Source organism: Engraulis encrasicolus, chromosome 11 (genome assembly GCF_034702125.1).
Source record: "Engraulis encrasicolus isolate BLACKSEA-1 chromosome 11, IST_EnEncr_1.0, whole genome shotgun sequence".
In the NCBI taxonomy this organism is placed as follows: domain Eukaryota; kingdom Metazoa; phylum Chordata; class Actinopteri; order Clupeiformes; family Engraulidae; genus Engraulis; species Engraulis encrasicolus.
In genome coordinates, this window is record NC_085867.1 from 10,369,966 (window position 1) to 10,392,941 (window position 22,976).

The 22,976-nt window shown below is 41.8% G+C and overlaps 1 protein-coding gene across 1 annotated transcript; it reads left to right on the forward strand.

Annotated features, from left to right (window-relative positions):
* The first annotated feature begins 557 nt into the window (after positions 1-557).
* LOC134458668 (sodium- and chloride-dependent GABA transporter ine-like) lies at positions 558-19,791 on the forward strand. Its single transcript, XM_063211098.1, has 13 exons — positions 558-714; positions 1,962-2,096; positions 2,409-2,619; positions 2,963-3,095; positions 4,160-4,294; positions 5,693-5,796; positions 6,433-6,557; positions 13,828-13,940; positions 14,559-14,699; positions 15,748-15,847; positions 16,739-16,839; positions 17,295-17,465; positions 19,658-19,791. Exons 1-13 carry the CDS (start codon positions 558-560, stop codon positions 19,769-19,771), a joined length of 1,740 nt encoding a protein of 579 aa, XP_063067168.1. The 3' UTR covers positions 19,772-19,791.
* The last annotated feature ends 3,185 nt before the right edge of the window (positions 19,792-22,976 follow it).

Below are 22,976 nucleotides of genomic sequence, written 5' to 3' on the forward strand. Positions count from 1 at the left end.
TTAGTCAAGGTAACTAGTCAAAGCTATTGCATGTTGAAATTCTCTACAACCCTCCTCAACAATCTCATCTATCTCAAAGAAAGACAAAACTCTTTCTTCAGAAAGCTCAAGATTCAGGCCATATAAAAAGAGAGAAAAGTCCGCTTCAACCAGTATTTTTCTGCTCCCACTTATTTATTATTTTTCCGTGATGTTTCAGGTTTCCGGACTTTTCTCTCATTTCATCTGGTTATTTGTTTGTCCTGCTCTCAGGTCAGACGTTTGGATGTGCAAGCTTTTACCTACTTCAAGATTCAGGTCTTACCACACATTAACCTGCAAGCCAGTGTCAGTCACACCCACTATCTCACTCTCTCTCACACACACACACACACACACACACACACACACACACACACACACACACACACACACACACACACACACACACACACACACACACACACACACACACACACACACACACACACACACGCATACACACTCACTCACACACACAGTAACTCTGTTGATATACAGTAGCCGCAGCGTTGTCTTTGCACCTCATTCATTACCTAATGGATTCAGGCCCGGAGCACCCAGCTGTAGCTGTCCTCTCCCAGGCGAGAGGCGTGTGGAGCCGCCGTATTGAGTTTGTGCTGGCCTCCGTCGGCTACGCTGTGGGCCTGGGAAACGTCTGGAGGTTCCCTTACCTGTGCTACAGAAATGGAGGCGGTAAGGAAACGCCTGCATTCAGGGCTCTAGATTAACTTTTTTTCATCAGCCAAATTAGATCTTAGGCAAGCACACGCTCACTAATGGGTCAAAGTGGCTAGTAAGTAGATCTTTTCTACCAACCAAATTGAAATTTCAGCAGCCTTTGGGCTGGTGGGCTGGTGTTAACTTAGAGCCCTGTCTGCATATACCTGATGGAGAATCTGCTATATTTGCATCAATGCTGTGCTGAGAGAGGGAGGGAGAGAGGGAGAGTATGTATATGTTTTTTTTTTTTTTTTACTATGCATACTCATCTTTTAACTCCATCCATAGTGTCTAACCTTTTCATAGCATTCAAATAACTTTTTAAGGGACAGAAACGACAACTAATGAATGTGTGATGGGCTCTAAATTACCTTTTTCACCACCAGCCAAAATGGCAGATGTTAAAAAACACACTCACTAATCAAAGCGGCTACTAAGTTAGTCTTTTCCTGCAGCCAAACTGAAATTTCGCCAGCTTTTGGCTAGTTGGCCTTGTGTTCATTTAGAGCCCTGAATGTGTGCCTCAATGATTTTTTGCAGTAGCAAAGTGCACATGCTGTGGTGTAATATTTAGCAGAAGGCTCTGCAGCATACAAAGGCATACGTGACAGAACGTTAATGTGTGCCGAGCTGTGCGAAAGTCTATGGTATGCAAATACGGGTCATTCCTCCATGCTACGGAGAAAGATTTTAAGGTGCTCTGTGTAATATTTTTAGGAGTTCATTTCCAGAATTCACGCTGTCCATTCATAAATGTTACCATTTTAACAAATACTTACCACCACCATTACATTCTAAGTACTAATTATATTATGACTGGGAAAATTGCATTTTACATATATGAAAAGGGGGATCTTCTCCATGGCATGCCATTTTGAATTTCCATAAATTTAGCTGCAAAACTTAGCGTCCTTTGGTCCTAATAGTAAATATTGGTGTATTATTTATTAATATTCATGAAATGATCTAATTTGGCAACAAAAAGCTCAGTTTCAATTAGCAGCATAGTTGCATACCTAAACCATCTTACACAATGCACCTTTAACTATGCAAAAAATTGGGAATTGTTGGGGAACTCTGTGTGTGTGTGTGTGTGTGTGTGTGTGTGTGTGTGTGTGTGTGTGTGTGTGTGTGTGTGTGTGTGTGTGTGTGTGTGTGTGTGTGTGTGTGTGTGTGTGTGTGTGTGTGTGTGTGTGTGTGTGTGTTGACCCTCACTGCAGGTGCATTCTTCATCCCCTATGTCATCATGTTGTTCCTCTGTGCCCTGCCCATGCTACTGATGGAGTTCGCCATTGGCCAGTTCACCCAGAGAGGGCCTGTGCAGGCTTTCATTCAAATATGCCCCCTGCTAAAAGGTAGGTCAGGGGCCTATACTACAAAGCTGGTTCAGGAGTAAACCAGGTTAATTTCAGAGGTAATTTAGGCATCTAATAGAAGAGCCTGAAGTCCTCATTTTTTTAAGAACACACTGGACACACAGGCTTTTCTATTAGGTGATTTACCTCTTAACTTAACCTGGTTTACTCCTGAACCAGCTTTGTAGTATAGGCCCCAGTGCTTCAGTCTGCCAAGTAGCTCTTTTTTTTACCTCCGCCATGGAGGTAACCTTAGGTGTGTGTGTGTGCGTGCGTGTGTGTGTTTTGCATGTGTGCGTGTGTGTGTCACAGGGGTCGGTGTGGGTACGGTGGTGGTGTCCTCCATCTTGAGCGGCTACTTCAACATGCTCATGAGCTGGATCCTCTTCTACCTCTTCAGCTCCCTCAGCCCCACTCTGCCCTGGCAGTCGTGCAACAACACCTGGAACATCCCAGACACCTGCTCGCTTGAGTTTGCTGCCAACGGCACGTCCCTGCAATCAGCTAGCCAGCAGTTTTTTAAGTAAGTTTTCCCTTAAGGTGGTGGTGGTGCTACACAGAACAAAATTACTGCTAACTCTTTAAATTAGCAAAGTCCATCATCTTAACTGAGATGATAACAGATTCCAACTCTGTAGTTCTTCAAAGTTTTCCTGTCTCTCCTCAACTGTCCTGTCAGAAATAAAGGCAAAAAAGTCAACAACAAAAAAAAGGTTAGGTCCCTTGCCCAATTTTGAAGGCACTCTAATGGTATGCATTACCCTCTGACTGCACGATAACAGTAAATGTTTCTATTTGAAAGTCTGATAAAAGTGGATTGTTTATTATTACTGTTCCCATAAAAGTGACTATTCCTCTGTGTGTAGTTATAGGCTGCTGGAGATCAGTGAGGGACTGGACCACATGGGCCATATTCGTTGGGAGCTGCTTGGGTGCCTTATCCTGGCCTGGATCATAGAGTACTGCTGCATATTTAAAGGGGTCAAATCAACTGGAAAGGTGTGTCCCTGAATTAGTCGTTGTGACTGTTGGCACCCTTTCAGCCCTCTCTTGTACGTTACATGGGTTTCTCGTTTGTAAACAATCCCTGACTGCGCACCCCTGGCTGTGCGCACTCTTCAACATCTGATTGTTGGAAACTGCTGTCACCCCAAAAATGAGCTCACATGGTTGGCTGCTTCTAGCATCTTGCCCCTCCTCACAGCACGAATGTTTGTACACGGGAAACCTTTGTGAAGCGAACAAAGAACACTTCACTGGTCAATTGATCACAAACAATATTTACAATACATTACATTACATTGCATTTGGCAGACGCTTTATAACCAAAGCGACTTTCAAAAAGAGGACATAATCAAGCCAACATCACAAGCAAATACAAAGTGCACAGGAAATATACAGAACATCACGTGCAGTTGCAAAGAGGGGTTAGTTTTTTTATGTTTATTTATTATTATTTTTTAAAAGAGTAAATAAAGAGTAAATAACGAGTAAGCACACACACACACACACACACACACACACACACACACACACACACACACACACACACACACACACACACACACACACACACACACACACAAACTAAACTAGACATCATGTCAAGAGTCTGCCCTGGGGCTAGGCCAGCTCAAGCATTAGTCTAGTAGATACTCTCGAAAGAGGAAGGTCTTAACTTGATAGAATAGAATACAATATAATAGCCATCAACATGAGTGGAATTCATGGCTATTCTAGAACTAAGGAATGCCACAAGGAACAATCCTTGGCACCCTTCATTACATCTGAAGGAGAAGATTGTGCACATTCCGAACAGGACAAAGCCTGTAATTTTTGAGTCTGAGTCCGCACATTTGAAATCCTTTTGGTTGTTTTTTATTATTTCATGGGTAGATCAATTTGTGCGGATTCATATGGCTGGATTCATGTGTGCGGACTCCTCGTCCTCAATCCGAAAACCCTTCATTTCATCACCACATCAAGCCACCCTCTTGTCCAAACGATCTGTAAATAATGAGTCTGGAGGTGGTGGCTTAGACTGTTTTTTCCCTCCTCAATAGGTAGTGTATTTCACTGCGCTGTTCCCCTACATAATGCTCTTCATCCTGTTGGTGTTCACGGCCAGACTGCCGGGCTCTGCAGACGGCGTCCTCTTCTTCCTCACGCCCAAGTGGCACAAACTCATGGAGATCCAGGTGAACAGAAAAAGACGTGCAAAGCCCCTCTCTTTAAAGGGGTATGCCACTATTTTGGGGCTTAATACAGTTAAAATTGTTGGCCAGGGTTTATAAAGTTGGTAACATATCTTATTTTTCATGTAAGCCATTGTCTTGCTTCAAGACAAGTTAAAAGAGGGAGCATGTCGCTAAGCTAGTGAAAGTCAATGGATCCTTGTAGATGCTACAGTGATCCATTGACTTTCACTAGCTTAGCGACATACTCCCTCTTTTAACTTGTCTTAAAGCAAGACAACGCTTAACATGAAAAATAAGTAGAGATGGGATTTATGGCTCTTTAACGGGATCCGGATCATAGTGGCTCGTTCCTTTCAAAGAGCCGTTCAAAAAACTGGCTCTTTTGGCTCTTTTTTTAATTCTTTATTTCTAATTCTCTTTTTAAATCTTTATTTGTTATTTGTGTTAAGAATGTAATATTTTGACTCCTCCTCAAGGTAATTTTGTCCAAACAACTGATTATTCTCCTGCTTCTAAAGACCGTTTTTGCCTCTATTTGATTTTGTTGTGTTTTTTCTGGTCGAGGTCACATGCTTGAAATGAATGACAAATGAATGAAATAACGGTCGAGTGGCTCCCCCAGCTGTGATCCGTTTCCCATCGTTCACTTCAGGGAGCCGTTCAAAAGAACTGGCTCGTTCATGAACGACACACCTACCACCTTTATAAACCCTGGCCAACGATTTTAACTGTATTAATAGTCCCAAAATAGTGGCATACCCCTTTAAGATGTCTCATAATTATCTTACTTTCTGAAACAAAAAATCAGCAGTGTTACATTTTGGTTCTTTTAGTTAATTCTTGGCTGCAGGATACAATAGCCTTTCTTCTTCATTTAAAGTAGTGTCTGACCTCAGATAAACCAGGCTCAAGTGGATCCAGGGGAATGTTTTAGTTGTACATACAATACAGTCTGAGATTGCTCTTTCCAATGACATATGGGCAACAGTATAACATTTGGAGATTTAGAGTCCAGTTGAAATTGTGGAAATGTTAACACACAAATAGAGGGGGAAAAGTTATTCGGTGACGGAGCCTCCTGAGAATTCTTTATTTATGGAGCAACACATGATGTGCTGGTGTGAGGGGAAATTTTATTATGTTCTACCAAGGAAGTTTTGTAAAATGTGATAGTCGGCCCTACCGTGGCCAAACGGTAGGGCACTAGGTTACTACGCTGGCGAGTGGCGACCCAGGTTTGATTCCGGACTGGGTCATTTGCCAATCCTTCCCCATCTCTCTCTCCCCACTCGTTTCCTCTCCCTCTGTCACTGTCCTCTATCATAAACAAAGCACAACATTTTTTTCATGTACACTGCTAACGCTAACTGTCCTTCTTTGCTGTTGTTTCTGTATCAGGTTTGGATTGATGCCCTCTCACAAGTCTTCTTCTCTATCGGTGTTGGATTTGGTGTCATGGTCTCCATGGCCAGCTACAACAACTTCCAAAACAATATCCTAAGGTTGCCACATACCATAACCCCTTAAATAGCCCAGAGCCTATGTCATAACCTTACTGTCACCAAAATTGTAATAGCTGTGTGTCTTCATCTGTTACGTAGCCTCTTACTAAGAATGAGGTCGCCGGGGGCCATTCACTATTTGCTGAAAATTACTCGACATGTTTTTAGAAAAATGGGTCGAAATAAACCTTTGTGGGCAACACCTTCTTTCGAAGTGACGCAACACAGAAAGGCTTTCGTGATTCACTCGTGGCTCGGCATTGTTTATGTCAATTGGGAAACACCGGGAAACACAGACAGGCGAGATGACCCACCATTATGAAGCTTTGCATGTGAGTTTAACTTGGGGTGACCGTCCGATTTTCAAAAGGAGTGAGTAAATCTGTTTCTTATCGGAAGCTGGCCTTTAAGTTACAGATTAAGACATAGCTGTTTAGTATAGATTAGTATTTTCAGCAAATAGTGAATAGGCCCGCTGGCCATCCCATCTGCTCTAAGAGGCTACGTACCATAGACTTAACAAAGCCGTTATTAAAGCCTTTTAAAGTAGTGCTTTGATTGATAATAAAGTAGTGGCCTTTTTATTAGTAGCCTATAGACTGATTTTTTTTTTAAATCTGTGATTTCCTCTTCCAGGGATTCTGTTATTGTGAGCTTGGCCAACTCGGTGACCAGCGTGTTTTCTGGATTTGTCGTGTTTTCAGCCGTGGGACACATGGCTCACACCAGGGGCGTCAGAGTGGAAGATCTGACTGTGGAAGGTCTTTTATTTTTTTTAATACAATTTTGATTTTAAAATAATTTTAAAATAATGGGAATTGAATTTAATTTAACACTGATTCTTGAAAGTTTGGCAAAAACATGTCCCAGCAGTAAAATGCTAATTCTGTTGAAAATCAACAAAATTTTCACGAACAAAATGAATCCAGGTAATGGCCAAGGGGTCTGTTACACAAATACACAGTTGTTTGAAATATTTAAGTGTAATTTTATTACTTTTCATGGCTATAAACCTGTCCACACCCTGTAAAAATGCCTGTCCCAAGGACTGTCATCATCATTTCAATTGACTTAAAATACAAAAATCACTAACAGAATTGAACAATATCACCATGATGTGGAAGACCATATTAAAGTGGTTCTACAGATGTGCACATAGTGCATGTAAAACAATATTTACTATTATTTTCTGATTGCTCAAAATGTGTCCAGCATATTGGTCACCACCGTCAGATGTTTTCTAAAAGACAATAAAACCAGGTATGCACAAAGTCATTTTCATTACTGAGGACCCCTTTTCAAACCTTTAGGTCTACTGCATACTTCACCATCACTGAAGCTCCTGTAAGTTTACTATTTTGTCCTCAATTTGTTAATTTGTTTGGACACTGGTACTGTCCCAACCATAAACTGTCAACACCGTCGGATGTTTTAATAGTATTATATTACATTAATGTATGCAGGCAACATGAAAAAAAAATGCAAGATTTTTTTAATACTGATTTTTTTACTTTATAAGAGGCCAAAAATGAAAAACCTTTTGAATTTTTAAAAAATATGGTTTTATAAAGAAATTAGGTTACTGTCCACGTATGTGGACACTGCGCATCAAAGGAGTAAATGATAAAACAGAGTAACGGCAGACTATATGGACCATTCTTCAAGTTTATTGTAAATTCAGAACTGATTTTTCAGTATTTAATAACAGTAGAGATATAATGTACCATTGCAGTAACATATCAAACATCATTTTACAATGTTTTCTAAAAAAAACAAGTTAAAAATGATTTTTAAATACAAAAATCACAAAAAACGTCTCTAAATATAGACTTTTCAAGTACAATGTAAACAAGAACAGCTTTTCAGTAACTGAAAGAACTGATTTTCAGGAACTGCATCATACTATTGCATTCGTCCAGGAAGCTTAAAATATTAGAAAATCACACACACACACACACACACACACACACACACACACACACACACACACACACACACACACACACAATGGTAAGGGCAAAGTTGAGGTCTTGCAACATGTAAAACAAGAACTGCTTTTCAGTAACTGATTTTCAGGAACTGCATCATACTATTGCATTCATAAAAAGACACACACACACACACACACACACACACACACACACACACACACACACACACACACACACACACACACACACACACACACACACACACACTAATAGTAAGGGCAAAGTTGAAGTCTTGCAACATGTAAAACGAGAATTGGTTTTCAGTAACTGAAGGGACATTATGAACTGATTTTCAGGAACTGCATCATACTATTGCAAGGATAAAAAGACACACACACACACACACACACACACACACACACACACACACGCACACTAATAGTAAGGGCAAAGTTGAGGTCCTGCAACATAATAACAGCAGTCTGTCACCACGGCGGCCAAGCGTTCATAGCGACGTCGCTTTTTGATCCTTCGATGTCGGCTCTTCCTATCATTGTGAAGCAGAATTGCAGAACAGTGCGTGTGCGTGCGCATCAGTGTATGTTTGCGTGCGCATCAGTGTATGTTTGCGTGCGCATCAGTGTGTGTGTGTGTGTGTGTGTGTGTGTGTGTGTGTGTGTGTGTGTGTGTGTGTGTGTGTGTGTGTGTGTGTGTGTAAGAACTGATGCTGATGTTATTTCCCAGCAATTCATCTTGTGTGAAAGCCTTCAAAGCAGTCAGGACACAGTGCAATCTGGCAGGTCACACAGATGTACCTGGTCTTCTTGGAGCACCTTTCATAACGGCACCTCATCGCATTTTTGATTGGTGCACTTCGTGGCCAGTGCTGCCCAGTCGCATACCGCACCTCTGGCACCGTGTTGACGGTATGTCTTCGCTTTGGAGGCTGAGAGTGGCTTGGTCTCCCCTTGCGCTTTTCCACAGAACCACTCATAATGAGACCTTGGGCGACTGAAGCCTTGAAGCTCAAGAGATCAGATTTTCCTGATCTTGTTTTTTTCTGGTATAGGCGCCATGCATTCACGCAAGATCCAGGAAATGGAGGAAGACCCGCATGTACCACCTCTTGTTTTTTCGACGGTTGGCATACATGGCAAGACACTGATCCACCAAATCAACCCCACCCATGTGCTGGTTGTAAAGAGACACAGCAAATGGTCGACTGATTTCAATCATGGAATTCTCTGCCTTTTTCCATCTTCTTGCTGTGTCCTCTGGATGTTGTCCAGCGCATGTGGAGGCAATGTGGATTAAGGACCGGTCAAGCCAGCGTGTGACAGTGATGTTGCTTGTTGTGGAAACCACAGATGTGGATCCTCTTCCTTTTTCCTCCATTGCACGTGGCTCCAGCAATTTGGCTCCAGCACCCCTCAAGCGATTGACACGGCATGTGCCTGTTGCCTCGATGCCATGTCTTTTCAGCTCCTCGAGGAGTGGAATTGAGCAAAATAAATTGTCGAAAAAGATCTTGTGGCCATCATGGTGTAAATCACTGCACAGGCGTACAACTACCTCTGGAGCCATTCCCAACTCCCCAACATCACCTCGGCCACCACAGGCACCCTGGTACAACTCGAAGCGGTACATGTAACCAGAGCTTCCAGCTCTCACCCACACTTTAAAGCCCCATGGCTTTGGCTTTTTTGGGGTGTACTGCTTGCTGGAATGTTTGCCTTTGAATGGGATGATTTGCTCGTCAATGGAGTGAAATTCCTCTGGTGTGACGGCTGAGAGGAAGCGCTCCTGCAACACATCCAAGACCGGCCTCAGTTTGAAGAATTTGTCACCAGGAGACTGAGAGTTGTTGTCAACGAAATGGAGGTATCGTCTGATTTCCTCAAATCTCTGGTTGGACATCGCATCAGCTATTAAATGGTGACGAAGGCCATTGTTTGAGGACCAATACATCCGTATTCTTGGGTACTTGATGTAGCTCATAACCAAATTGATGCCCAAAAATACTCGCAATTCTGCATTGCTCAGATTTAGGTTACCCTTCCCCTTCTGCAGAGCATACACATTGGACTGGAAGGTAATTTCATCAATTAGGTGGTCAGGAAAAAGGCTGGAAAAAAGCTCTAATGGCTCCTCACCCTCTGTAATTACCTTATGCGCACCTGTGAAGGCTGGGAGATTCCCCTCATACACATTGTCCCTTCGAGCCCATACTCTGTCTCTTCCTTGACCTCTGACCCTGACTCCTCCTCGTTGACCTCCTCCTCCTCTTCCTCCTCCTCTTCCTCCTGCTCCTCCTCCTCCTCTGCCTCTCTCCACTCCTCTACCTCCCCCTCGTCCTCTGCCTCGTATTCCTCCTCTTCCCCTTCCTCTTTCTTCTCCTCCTCCTCTGCCTTCTCCTCCTCCTCTGCCTTCTCCTCCTCCTCCGCCTTCTCCTTCTCCTCCACCTCTGGCTGTTACTGCAACACACACCTCTTCTTCTTGTTCCTCACTATCACTGTCTGAGGTTTCCTCTATGCTGCTGTTGGAAAACGTGCTGCTTTGCACCGAATCTTCATCACTGTCATCACTGTCACTACCACTTCCCTCTGGGATATCCTCCACTACTCTGTATTTAGATGCCTGTTGGAAAGGGAAAATATGATGGGCCTCTCTCTCTCTCTAGTATAATACAGTTTTATATCTATAATAACTGGCTAAGATGAAGGTCAATTCAGACATTGTGTATATATATATATATATATATATATATATATATATATATATATATATATATATATGCACAGACACACACACACTGTACTACTGCATGTTATATAAATACAATATTATATGTGTCCTTTTGCATGTCATATCACATTGCATCCATTGAATAAAGGGTACTACGAGTACTAATTCTGTGCATTTCTCGTCTAAATCCACATTATAACATATAATTTCACATATCAAGTTATCATTTCTGTTTAAATATATGTTAAATGTTTGTTATCTGTGATATAAAGTAGTTTGAACAAGTCTGTGAACAATATAAATGGCTATAAATGCTTCTAAGATACAAGATCTAGTATTTTTTCATTTAACTCCTTTGATGCGCAACGTCCACATACGTGGACAGTTAGTTTTTAAGGTGTACAAACCATGTTTCACATGATATTTCAATTCTAACCACAAAAACTTGTTTAGTGGGCTTTCCTGTACATACTAATATTTTTTTTACCTGCTTTTGTCTTCTTGAATAGAAACTTTTTACTGTTATGCCTGGAGCATTTTGCACAAGGTCATCATCGTCTGCCATCTTGAATTGATGATGTCATAAAACAAAGAATATCCCAAATACAAGAGGATACACAATGTAATCTTAATGTATGGAGTCTAATTATACTGCCACCAAGTGGTTTGGAGTGTAACTTCAAGGAAAGCTGTTTAAAAACAGAGTTTAATTAACTGTCCTCATATGTGGACACCGTGCATGAAAGGGTTAATATATACTTTCTCAGAAAAGGTATGAAGCACCCAAGAAACAGAGCGAAAATGAAATGGCTAATGTGAACAAACAATGCATAATATGTAAAAGAGTGTTTTTTTGTCTCACACCGTCAGATGTCACCACCGTCAGATTTTGTTCCGCTCATCATCTTGTTCCATATTTTACTAAACATTACTAGGCATGTTAGTAACAATTGTGATCCAAAATGATACTCTAGCCACCACTGAGGTGCGTTTTGTCAGAAAACCTTACGGTGGTGACATCTGATGGAGTTCACCAAAAAACACATGTTTTACATGTTTTTGACATGTTTTAGGAATATGCATACAATAAGTATCGACAGTTATGTGGAATTGTTAAAGTAATTCACTTTAATACAGTAAACATATGTTTTTACTTCTAATTCTGTCTGCCGCTGTTGACAAAACAAGAAAGAGCCCATTTTATGAAAAATGTTAAACATGGGGAGCTTGGGTAATACATTCACTGCACAGCCAAGACCCACATCTATGATAATACACCTCTATATTTTGGATTTGAACAACTTAAAACCTGTTTTTGCCACATTTTCAAGAACCAGTGGCCTACTTCCTAGAGAATCTATCTAATGAAGAAAAAACACATGTACAAACATACTGTGCACACACAAACATAAAGTGTTTATGCAAGATGCCATTGACTTGAGAGGGCTATTTATTTTGCTAAATGCAGGTACAAATTAGGCCACTTTCCCCACTCTCAGATTACTGTCACCACCGTAAGAAGGAGTTTTGGACATTTTAAATGAATGTGCTAACATTTTCCTTAGGAGTTGTTGAATTATCAAAGTAATAGCCAATTTAAGCCTACAAGAATATTTGTGAAATTCCAAAAAAATGTTTGTTCTATTTAGGCGTTAAGTAGGCCTAAGCATCGTATGACGGTACATATTTTAAAATTAGAACACGTGAAACAGTATTAAAATAGAACAAAAGTGAATTTTCAACATTTAAACATTTAACATTTCTGAAAAGCCAAGACCTTAGTCAACAAGGATATACCATATAATTTTGTAATTCACTTTGTTTTTTCTGTCAACATTACAACCTGTTTTAGCCACTTTCTCAAGAATCAGTGTTAATTGAATTGAGTTAAAGGTGCACTGCACTGTGTAATGTTTTTAGTGGTTTACTTCCAGAATTCATGCTGCCCATTCTTTAATGTTACCTCTTTCACATACATGAAAAGAGGGATCTTCTCCATGTCCGTTGTGCGGATTTCCAAAAATAGACAATTTTAGCAGCAAAACGTACTGTACTTATGTACTTTGGTCATACTACTAAATATTAGTTTATCACTTAGTAAATATTTTCAGGAAAAGATTTTAGCACAATATGTAGCACAATTTCAATGAGCAGCATAGTTGCAATACCTACTCTGGCCACCATCCAATACAGTGCACCTTTAAAGGACCACTGCAGTCAATTTCAATATGCTGTTGTATTGCTCACGCTACCCTTGACTTGTCAGTACCCGGTGATGCCACATTTTCGGCTCAGCCCTTTCCGAGATGTGAGTTATTCTAATGGGGGCAGCGTTTGTTTACATTTTAAAAAAATGAACGTAGGCCTACTCCAAATATTTTCCCAAAAGGTACCGCTGTTTGCTAGTCTGCTGATGTTGCATAATCTTTTGAATGTTTTTGGTTATAAATAAAAATGTTTTGTTGAAATGTAAACAAACCGCTGCCCCCATTACAATAACCAGGATCTCGGAAAAGGCTGAAGAAGAAAAAAAAAACTAACACTTTAGAATAACGTCCTATTCACAGCTTTATAAACACTTTATTAACATTTAATAACATTTAACATTTAACAAAGCTTTTATAAATGTTTGTAAATGACTAATAACCAAACTATGACTGCACAGTGGAGTGGGAATCAACTTCTACTGTGTGAGTTTTTTGTGGTTTCATGCCCTCTGGTCTTTGGAGGAGAAACTTCCAGGACCACTGCGACTGCGCTGTGTCTGCTGTGTTAGCATAGTATTTCCTGCCCATTTATAAACATTTGTAAACATTTTGTTGATAATTAGTTAATTATTTATAAAGTGTTTAGAACGCTGTGAATAATACGTTTTAATGAAATGTTACCAAAAAACCCTCAGGTACTGACAAGTCCAGGGTAGTGTGAGCATTACAACTGCATGTTGAAATTGACTGAAGTTATCCTCTACGGTTGTATGAAAGTGTTGTGTCTGTGTCTATCTGGAGTGGATGGGGTTTTTGGAGACACATGGGGTTGGGGTTTTTGTGTCCTCCACTTGTGGTTGTGGCCTCACGTTTTGCTGATGCCCAACCTCCGTGGAGAAAACAAATAAGATTCCCCGCTGTCAGCCTAGCCAAAACAATTTTGGGGAGACTATTCTTCATTCACCATCCAGTTTGCAAGTGAGAAAATGACTTTAAAATTGAGCTTTTGCGAGATATTGCAATATAATGCTGTTGTCAGTGATGTCATCATGACATATTACTTCCTGGTACGAGGCCACAAGCACAAGTGGAGGACGCAAGGTCACATATTGGAACGCAACAAATATGATATCTATCGGTGTGTCCAGGTCCAGGCCTGGCGTTTGTGGTGTATCCTGAGATCTTGTCGGCCATGCCTGTTCCACAGCTATGGGCTGTCCTCTTCTTCATCATGCTGCTCTGCCTGGCTTTGGATAGTCAGGTGATTATACACACGCATTTGCACACTTAAAACACACAAACTTAGTGCGATTGTCTCACCAAACAAGCAGAATCATCTTTATCTGCCAAATCCATTCACACGTTCTCTTTTAATGTGACGTTTCGGACAGCATGCCCTTCATCAGACCAGTTTCCAAATATGATGTCGCTGAAACTATTTAGGCCTATAGCCTACTTCGATAGCTGAGATATCTGTCGGTTGTATGTGGGAAAACACATTTTTTTATTGGTGGTGGTGAAAATCGATGATAATCACCACCACCACCAACAAAAACACGTTTTTCCACATACAACCCAGCTGTGCCGTATCGTGTTGTGTTGAGCTGAGTGGTGCTGAGTGGTAGGCTACTGTCCAACCAGCCCGGTTTGTGTTTTCATTTAAAAAATCGTGTTACCCGGAGTAGGCCTATTTGAGTTATGCTTTTGCCGTTGTCACGTAGCATTACTTTACCTAGGCCAGTTGACTTAACGTCAGGCAGACAAATGTCTCACTTATCGAAGTACCAGATTTTTTCTATCAAATATTTACATATTTACAAGACTAAACACATTGTGATACACCAGTGCATTTTTCTGGTGGTGGTGATGTTCTCTGCAGTTTGCGCACTTAGAGCTGGTGACCACCACAGCGATGGATGCCGTTGGACCAGGCTTCCCCTTGTGGCTGAGGAGGAAGGAGGTGATGGCCTTCCTGGTATGTCTGCCCAGCTTCCTGGTGGGGCTGCCATGCATCTTTCAGGTACTGGATCCCATAGCTTATTCTACCACACACATGGGGCCTATACTACAACGCTGGTTCTGGATAAGGTAAGGTTAAAGGAGAACTATTTTTTTGAACGTTAAGGCCATTTTCTGAGTGGTCTGCAATGTATTAGAGTCTCCCTCACTATTTCATGTTTGCTGCAGTCTCTTTTATTTGGCTTATTTGGATTTGATCTCAACCAGCTTTAGAATGGCCGTCTAACTAACCATGACTAACTAACAGAAACTAACCATGTGCATACTGTATATCTGTTTTGTTCCATATTGAAAGTCATAAAATACATATTGTCAAAATAAGACTAAAATATATGTGTAGTAATAACAATTCAAACTCTTATTGGTGGCAGGCCATTACATATTCACCTGCTAGACCAGTGTTTCCCAACCTTTTTTGTCTTGCGTACCCCCTATGCCTCTTCGTTGTGCCATGAGTACCCCCTAATTCATGTTCTATAGCGCTTTCTCTGTCCTGATGTGACTGCTCCATACATTTGTTATAATAATTAAACATTTCCAAGTACCCCCTGCAGTGTGCTCGCGTACCCCTAGTGGTACACGTACCCCTGGTTGGGAAACACTGTGCTAGACAACAACAACTTCAATCTTCCCCCACCAATAAATACATCTTTTGTTTATGGATCTTTAAAATTGGGTGTTTTCTGTTTGAATTTAGCAAAGAATCTCTCTCTCTCTCTCTCTCTCTCTCTCTCTCTCTCTCTAGTCCAAGCCTGTCTCTCTCTCTCTCTTTCTCTCTCTCTCCCTCTCTCTCTCTCTCTCTCTCTCTCTCTCTCTCTCTCTCTCTCTCTCTGTCTCAGACACACACACGCACACACACACGCACACACACACACACACACACACACACACACACACACACACACACACACACACACACACACACACACACACACACACGCAATCACAACAATACCACCATTATGATCAAATTGTAAACATGACCATTTCTTGAAATTATTTTGAGTCAAAAGCAACCCTTACCCAATGTCAACTTGCTCCTTCCACAGGGTGGGGTCTATGTGTTTCAGCTGATGGACCATTACACTGTGGCTGTGTCCATTCTGGTGCTCTCTGTGCTGGAGATCGCTGCCATCTGCTGGATATTAGGTAGTACTGCTTCATCACAGGATGTCAACTTCTACTGCAGTGTTTTTCTTGCCTGTTTATCAAATCTCTGACCAAGATATTGGTCTGACCAAGAAGAAAACAAATTACGTTTCCCAAACACCTTTGTTATCCCACATCCCTCAGTTTACTACTGGTTGAGGACAGAAAAGGTTGTGCCAAAGTTCAAACCAAACATTTTATCTTACTCCCAATAGACCGTGTCCTCTTAAACCATGTCACTGCTGAACACGCCTCAGAGCTGTTGGAGCTGCTCAATGTTGATTGCTTCCTGACAAAATGGGTGGAGTTCCCGATTTCTCAGGAGCTCAGAAACAATATTTATATTGCTCATGGGCTGTTCCGTGACATGGCTAGTGTTTTTCAAAATTGGGGTTTGGGTACGCGAACTGATGTGAGGCTGATTGCTGTACTCAAGAGTGTGCAATATGTTTACTGCAATGTGCAATAAGGTGTATTGTGTCTTTGTGTATGTGTTGCATCAATGTATTTATGTAAGCTGCCAGTCAAACACCTTAATTTCCCTCAGTATTAACCCATTGATGCCTGATGTTGCGTTGCGCAACATTGGCCCTGGCACCTGGAGCTGCATAACGCAACATTCAGGCTCATGAGATTTGGCACAAATTTATGAAAAATCTTGGTACGTTTGAGATGAATGAACACATTCTAATGAAAGATGATCGTCTTAGCATTTCAATGCAACTATTGCATGCTTTTATGTGATTCAGAGGTTGAGATATTTAGGTTTATAGAGGCTGAGGGCACCTTTTCTTAAAAAGGGCTCAGGCATTCAGCACCCTTTTTTGTAGGTGCCTTAGGCGTCAATGGGTTAATACAAGTTCTCTTCTCTCTGATCCTCTCTACATACAGGTGTGCAAAGGTTTTCAGTGATGCTCAACAGGATGCTGGGGAAATCTCCAAGTATCTACTTTAAGGTTTGCTGGGTGGCTCTCACACCTCTTCTGGTCATGGTGAGTTGGTGATATACTTGTGTAGAATGATGCTACACCTGCTTTCAAAATGTCACAGTACATTGGGAATGATTTATTTTATTGAACAAAGACTTGCCGCTTCTTTTCGTCTTTTTACACATTCGGAAATGTACCATTTCAAACCTGAAAACGTTCCTTTAATGATCAGATTGCTTTCTGTAGTTTTCACCTTAAAGCATACACACACACACACACACACACACACACACACACACACACACACACACACACACACACACACACACACACACACACACACGCGCGCGCACACACGCACGCAAGCGCACGCACACACACACACACACACCCTCTCTTATACTAGCTCTCTCTGTCTCTGTCTGCCTGCCTCTGTCTCTATCTGTCTGCCTGTCTCTGTCTGTCTGTCTGTCTGTCTGTCTGTCTGTCTCTCTCTCTCTCTCTCTCTCTCTCTATAGGCTACTTTAATAACGAGCATAGTGCAGCACACGCCTCCTCGCTATGGGAAGACCTATCAGTTCCCTGATTGGTCGAAAGCTGTGGGCTGGATGTTGACTATGGCCTCTATAGTCTGTATTCCCATTGGAGCAGCTCACGATCTCTACTCCAGGAAAGGCTCACTCATGGAGGTAATCATATAATATAATATAATATAATATAATATAATATAATATAATATAATATAATATAATATAATATAATATAATATAATATAATATAATATAATATAATATAATAGAGCCCTCCGCCAAGGCCAAGGGGTCACTGACACCATAACATCTACACGCTGTGGAGTCCTATGCCTATAATATAATATAAGACTTTTCAAGTCTTTCTGCCTTGTTTTTGTGGAGTAGTGGAATGTCAAAATTCACCCTATCCAGCAATGGATAAGATTTTTTTGTTTTAAATCCGGGATGCAGATCGTGATCTGAATCACCACCAAAATGTAACCACTTCTTCCTTTTGTCATTTCCAACAACTCCACACATTTTCATTAGAATCTGTTGACCTGCTGACAGACAAACAGACAAACCAACGCGACCGAAAGCATAACCTCCTTGGCGGAGGCAACTAGAAGCACTCAGAGAGCGCAAACCTCCGCCAAGGGAAAGGCCATGGGGTCACTGACGGCATCATCTACACGCAGTGTAGTGGAGTCCTATGTCTATAATATAATAAGAGTCTTTCTGCCTTGTTTTTGTGGTGTTAGAAACTGGAATATCAAAATTTGCCCTATCCTGCAATGGTGAAGAATATTTTTTTTTTGTTGGTTTCTTTTTTATCCTGGATCCAGATCACCACCAAAATTGAATCACTTGTTCTTTTTATCATTTACAACAACTCCACAAAATGTAATCAAAATCCGTTCACAACTTTTTTGAGTTATTCTGCTGACAAACAGACAAACAAATCAACATGACCGAAAACAGAATAACATACGTTAGACGCGCCATAATTCCAATCCAAGAGGAGTATTCATAAAACTTAAAACTCTAGCTGGCAGACTAAGTTGTCAATACCGCACCTTGTTACATTTCTTCAATTATATTCATCACCACCTCCACCCCCACCCTCCTTCGGCCAACTGGGGGCCCCCTGGTGTAACCCAAGGTGTTCCCCTGCAGTACGTCCCCCCTCGGGATCTCGAACTCGCCACCTTGTCAACACATCGGTTCGGGTATGGGAGGCACAGCACGATACTGCTGCGCTAAAGCAGTGCTTCCCGACCTTTTTTGTCTTGTGTACCCCCTAAGCATTTTCGTTGTGCCATGAGTACCCCCCAGTCAACTTCTGTACCGCTTTCTCCATCCCAGTGTGACTAAGCTCCATATATTTGTCAAAAATATTTTTTTTCCAAGTACCCCCTGCAGTGTGCTCGCGTACCCCTAGTGGTACACGTACCCCTGTTTGGGAAACACTGAGCTAAAGGACCAGTCCGATAGCTCAGCGCTACCGATACCGTACGAGGCTTTGGGAGGTTTACTAACGTTTCACACCACACTCTGCTAGTTGGCCTCCGTTACACTCGTGGGTGGGGGTCCCTAATCTGCAGCCATATCTAGCCTGTGCATTAACGCATTGACGCCTAAGGCACCTGCAAAAAGAGTGCTGAATGCCTGAGCCCTTTTTAAGACAAGCTGCCCTCAGCCTGTAAAAACCTAAATATCTTAGCTTCTGAAGCACATAAAAATATGCACTAAGTTGCATTTAAACACTAAGACCCTCATCTTTCATTAGAATGTGTTCATTCATCTCAAACAAACAGAGATTTTTAATAAAGTTGTCTCAAATCTCATGTGCCTGAATGTTGCGTAATGCAGCTCCAGGCGCCAGGGCCAATGTTGCAAAACGCAACATCAGGCATCAATGGGTTAACATGGCCCTGTTCCTCTGTGAACCCAGAGTTTGGGAACCATTGAAGCTACTGTAGTTAGACTTCAATAGTGCATGAGTGGACTCAGCCATTTCTCCTCTGCTCTCTTCTGGGCGGTCATGGGTGAGCGGTTAGGGCGTCAGACTTGTATCCCAGAGGTTGCCGGTTCCACTCCCGACCCGCCAGGTTGGTGGGGGGAATAATCAACCAGTGCTCTCCCCCATCCTCCTCCATGACTGAGGTACCCTGAGCATGGTACCGTCCCACCGCACTGCTCCCCATGGGGCGCCACTGAGGGCTGCCCCCTTGCACGGGTGAGGCATAAATGCAATTTCTTTGTGTGCAGTGTTCACTTGTGTGCTGTGGAGTGCTGTGTCACAATGACAATGGGAGTTGGAGTTTCCCAATGGGCTTTCACTTTCACTTTTCTCTTCTCCTCTGTAGCGGTTAAGGGCCTCCGTATCCAGCACTCTCCTGATAGGCCATGATGACGTCACAGGATCCTCACAAGAACAGGAAGTCTGCTTATCACCACTGGAAGCATGCTCACACAGCTAACTAGGAGTCGAATATGAGCTAAATAACACACACGCATGCACGCACACGCTCGCTCACACACACACACACACACACACACACACACACACACACACACACACACACACACACACACACACACACACACACACACACACATGCGCGCACATGCATACTCTACATTACTTTGCACATAGCTGACGCTTTTATCCAATTCAAGTTGTTACAGGACATTGGTTATACAGGCCGTGGAGCAATGTGGGGTTAGGTGCCTTGCTCAAGGGCACTTCAGCAGTGTGGGGTCAGGTGTCTTGCTTCAGCCATGGATGGTATGAGTTTGAACCAGCAGCGTTCCGATTTCAAGACCACCTCACCTTCCGATTTCAAGACCAACTCACCCTCTGATTTCAAGACACAGGGGGCTTTGGGAAGCCCTATCAGAGATTGTATCTAAGGAGGGGTGTGTTGAGAAGGATACAGCTGAGCAGGGCGTGGTGCTTAGTTACCATTGGGGGGGCATTAGTCTATTTTATTTTTTAATATTAAGGGGGACGTTGTACGGCTTATGATGAGGTCAGGGGGCTTATGCTGATGTCAAGTGGGCGTTTATTCGAAAAAGGTTGAGAACCACTGCCCTAACCCCTCTCTCTTCATGCCTATGCACAACCACACATCCTTATGCAGACATGTGTATAACCTGTAGACATTATACACCAATATGAGAAGTCCTGATTCCACTGATAACCATGAGACAGGCAGGCAGGCTCTGTTGGGGTCTTCGGTAACACTTTACATTAACGTCCTATTCACAGCTTTATAAGCACTTTATTAACATTTAATAGCAATTAACATGTAACAAAGCATTTACGAATGTTTGTAAATGAGTAATAACCAAACTATGACTGCACAGTGGAGTGGGAATCAACTTCTACTGTGTCAGTTTTATGTGGTTTCAAGCCATCTGGTCTTTGGAGGACAACTTTCCAGGGCCGCTGCGAATGTGCTATGTCTGCTGTGTTAGCATAGTATTTCTTGCCCATTTACAAACATTTGTAAACATTTTATTGATAATTAGTTCATTATTTATAAAGTGTTTATAAAGCTGTGAATTGAACGTCATTGTAAAGTGTTACCGGGTCTTCAAATCCAGACTGAAAACATTTTTTTTTTCATCCTATTATAGCAGTTTATGAAATGCATTGGTCAGATGTTGATAATTTTTGCCTTAGGTTCCTATTTTTTCTTTTGCTATTGCTGTCCTTTTCCCCCCTTATATGATTTTTAGTATTAAGCTGACTTAAATGACCATACTTTTTGATTAATGTGTGTGTACATTTTTATTTTCCTAATCATTTTCTTTTATTATTTTTATAATAAGTTTTATAATTATTTTGTTTTTTTGTTTTGTTTTAGAGTGTTTTGTGACCATATTGTATGGCGATACTGCACTTGAAACAATGAATATTAATGTTTTTTAAGACTTGATTGATGTCTAAACATTGAGAAACAAAAGTGCAGTTACACATACCTGTTCCTTCTCAGGAAGTGTTTGAGCCATTGCCCAAGGAGCTACCAGTAAGTGATAGTAGCAAAACTTCATTTGGAAGTTATGAAATACCATTCCATTGTTCTCACTTTTTCAACGTTCAAAATGACAGCAGCATTGCAACATGAAACCATCTTCAAACCATCAAGTGCAGGTAGTAGTCATATTGTACGAAAAAATAAAGTAGCCTTTTTCATGCAGATTGCTGGTGGTCCTGTTCATCATGAAAAAATACTGTTTACATAAGCTCACTGTGAGAATGTTTTTTTCATCACAGAATGCCAGCAGTTGATACAAATCGGAATGAGGTATGTAAAGTGAATTTTGTAGAAGTGTTTCCTACGACACTCGTAGCGGGCCGCTCTGTCCAAAGTTACATTTGGGGTTCTCAGCGGACGGATAATGAAAGTGGTTGCAAGAGTCATCGTTCACTTACTATTGACTCAAATACAGTGTTGCCAGATGTGTCTGACCAAATCCCGCCCAGAAGGTTCTCAAAAACCGCCAAAATGCGCTAAATTCCGCCCAAATTCAACAAATTACATTGACTTCTATGGGCCCAAAACGGCTTAAAAAACCGCCAAATGGCCAATTTTTCCCTTTTTTGCCCGCCGACGCTCATCCCAAGTAGCACCCGCCCAATCTGGCAACACTGCTCAAATAAGCATCGGCTGACTCGGAACAGTGATTAATTAAACTTTTAATCCTACATATAGCCCCTTTAAGGAATAGATTAAGACATGGTCATTACCATTTTAGTGGCAATACGGTTATAATGTAACAGCAGAGAGAGTAGAGAGAGAGAGGTTCCATTGGCCCATTGTTTCCTGGTTCTATTATGGCCCCCCTTAGGCAGACCTAGGCAGACCTAAGGACTGTTCTATTCATTGTAGGAGCATTATGACACGGCCCTTTAGGCAGACCGGAACCTGGTTGCGTTAGGTGCCCATAGAAACCTATTATGTTGGCATATCTCTATACTTGAAGAATCTCTGGTAAGAGTGGCTCGGCATGACAGTGCTGTACATGGAGAAAGGAGGGGATATCCCACATCTTGGTTACACTTGACTTGATGTTTCGCTGCATAACACGTTCATAGCAGCTGTTTTACACTTTGCATGACGGAATTATGACTCTTTCATAAGACCTTCATACCAAACCTTTCAGAAACAAAAAAGGACAGCAACTTGTCGAAATAAAAGTAAAGTTCCATAAATGCAAAATGGCATTGCCATTTTTGTTCTGAACCTGTCCTGACTGCAACCAATCTGGGTGTATGATTTGCTCCAGTGCCAGGGACAGAATATGGTGATGTAAATATTTTTCATTAAAATATTGTGTCCCTGGCATTGAAGTAGGCTAAGTTCAGAAGGGGTTATATGATTTAGTGGCATGTGGCATGCAGAAGTGGCATGCCAAAGGAAAGCTATGTTTTAGGTTGACACATTATTCACTGACAGCCAGGCTATAGGGTTAGGAATGGGTTTCGGTCTAGGCACAGTTTGACAAAGTGGAGTGGCTCCTGTGTCTGAGGAGCGTAGTTCTCTTCCAGGAACATAAGACCTTAGCATGTCCTTCAGATAAGCTGGAGCTGTTCCTGCAGTGATTTTGTAGGCAAGGGTCAAGGCCTTGTGCTTGATCCGGGTAGGGATAGGTAGAGCACTAGCTAGTGCAGCTCGA

What these genes read in the sequence shown, in the direction of transcription:
- LOC134458668 (XM_063211098.1), top strand. Translation starts at nt 558, where the DNA reads ATGGATTCAGGCCCGGAGCACCCAGCTGTAGCTGTCCTCTCCCAGGCG. An exon ending in GGGTCAAATCAACTGGAAAG is followed by an intron (nt 3,096 to 4,159) that starts GTGTGTCCCTGA and finishes CCTCCTCAATAG; the next exon opens with GTAGTGTATTTCACTGCGCT. An exon ending in GGAAAGGCTCACTCATGGAG is followed by an intron (nt 17,466 to 19,657) that starts GTAATCATATAA and finishes TCTCCTCTGTAG; the next exon opens with CGGTTAAGGGCCTCCGTATC.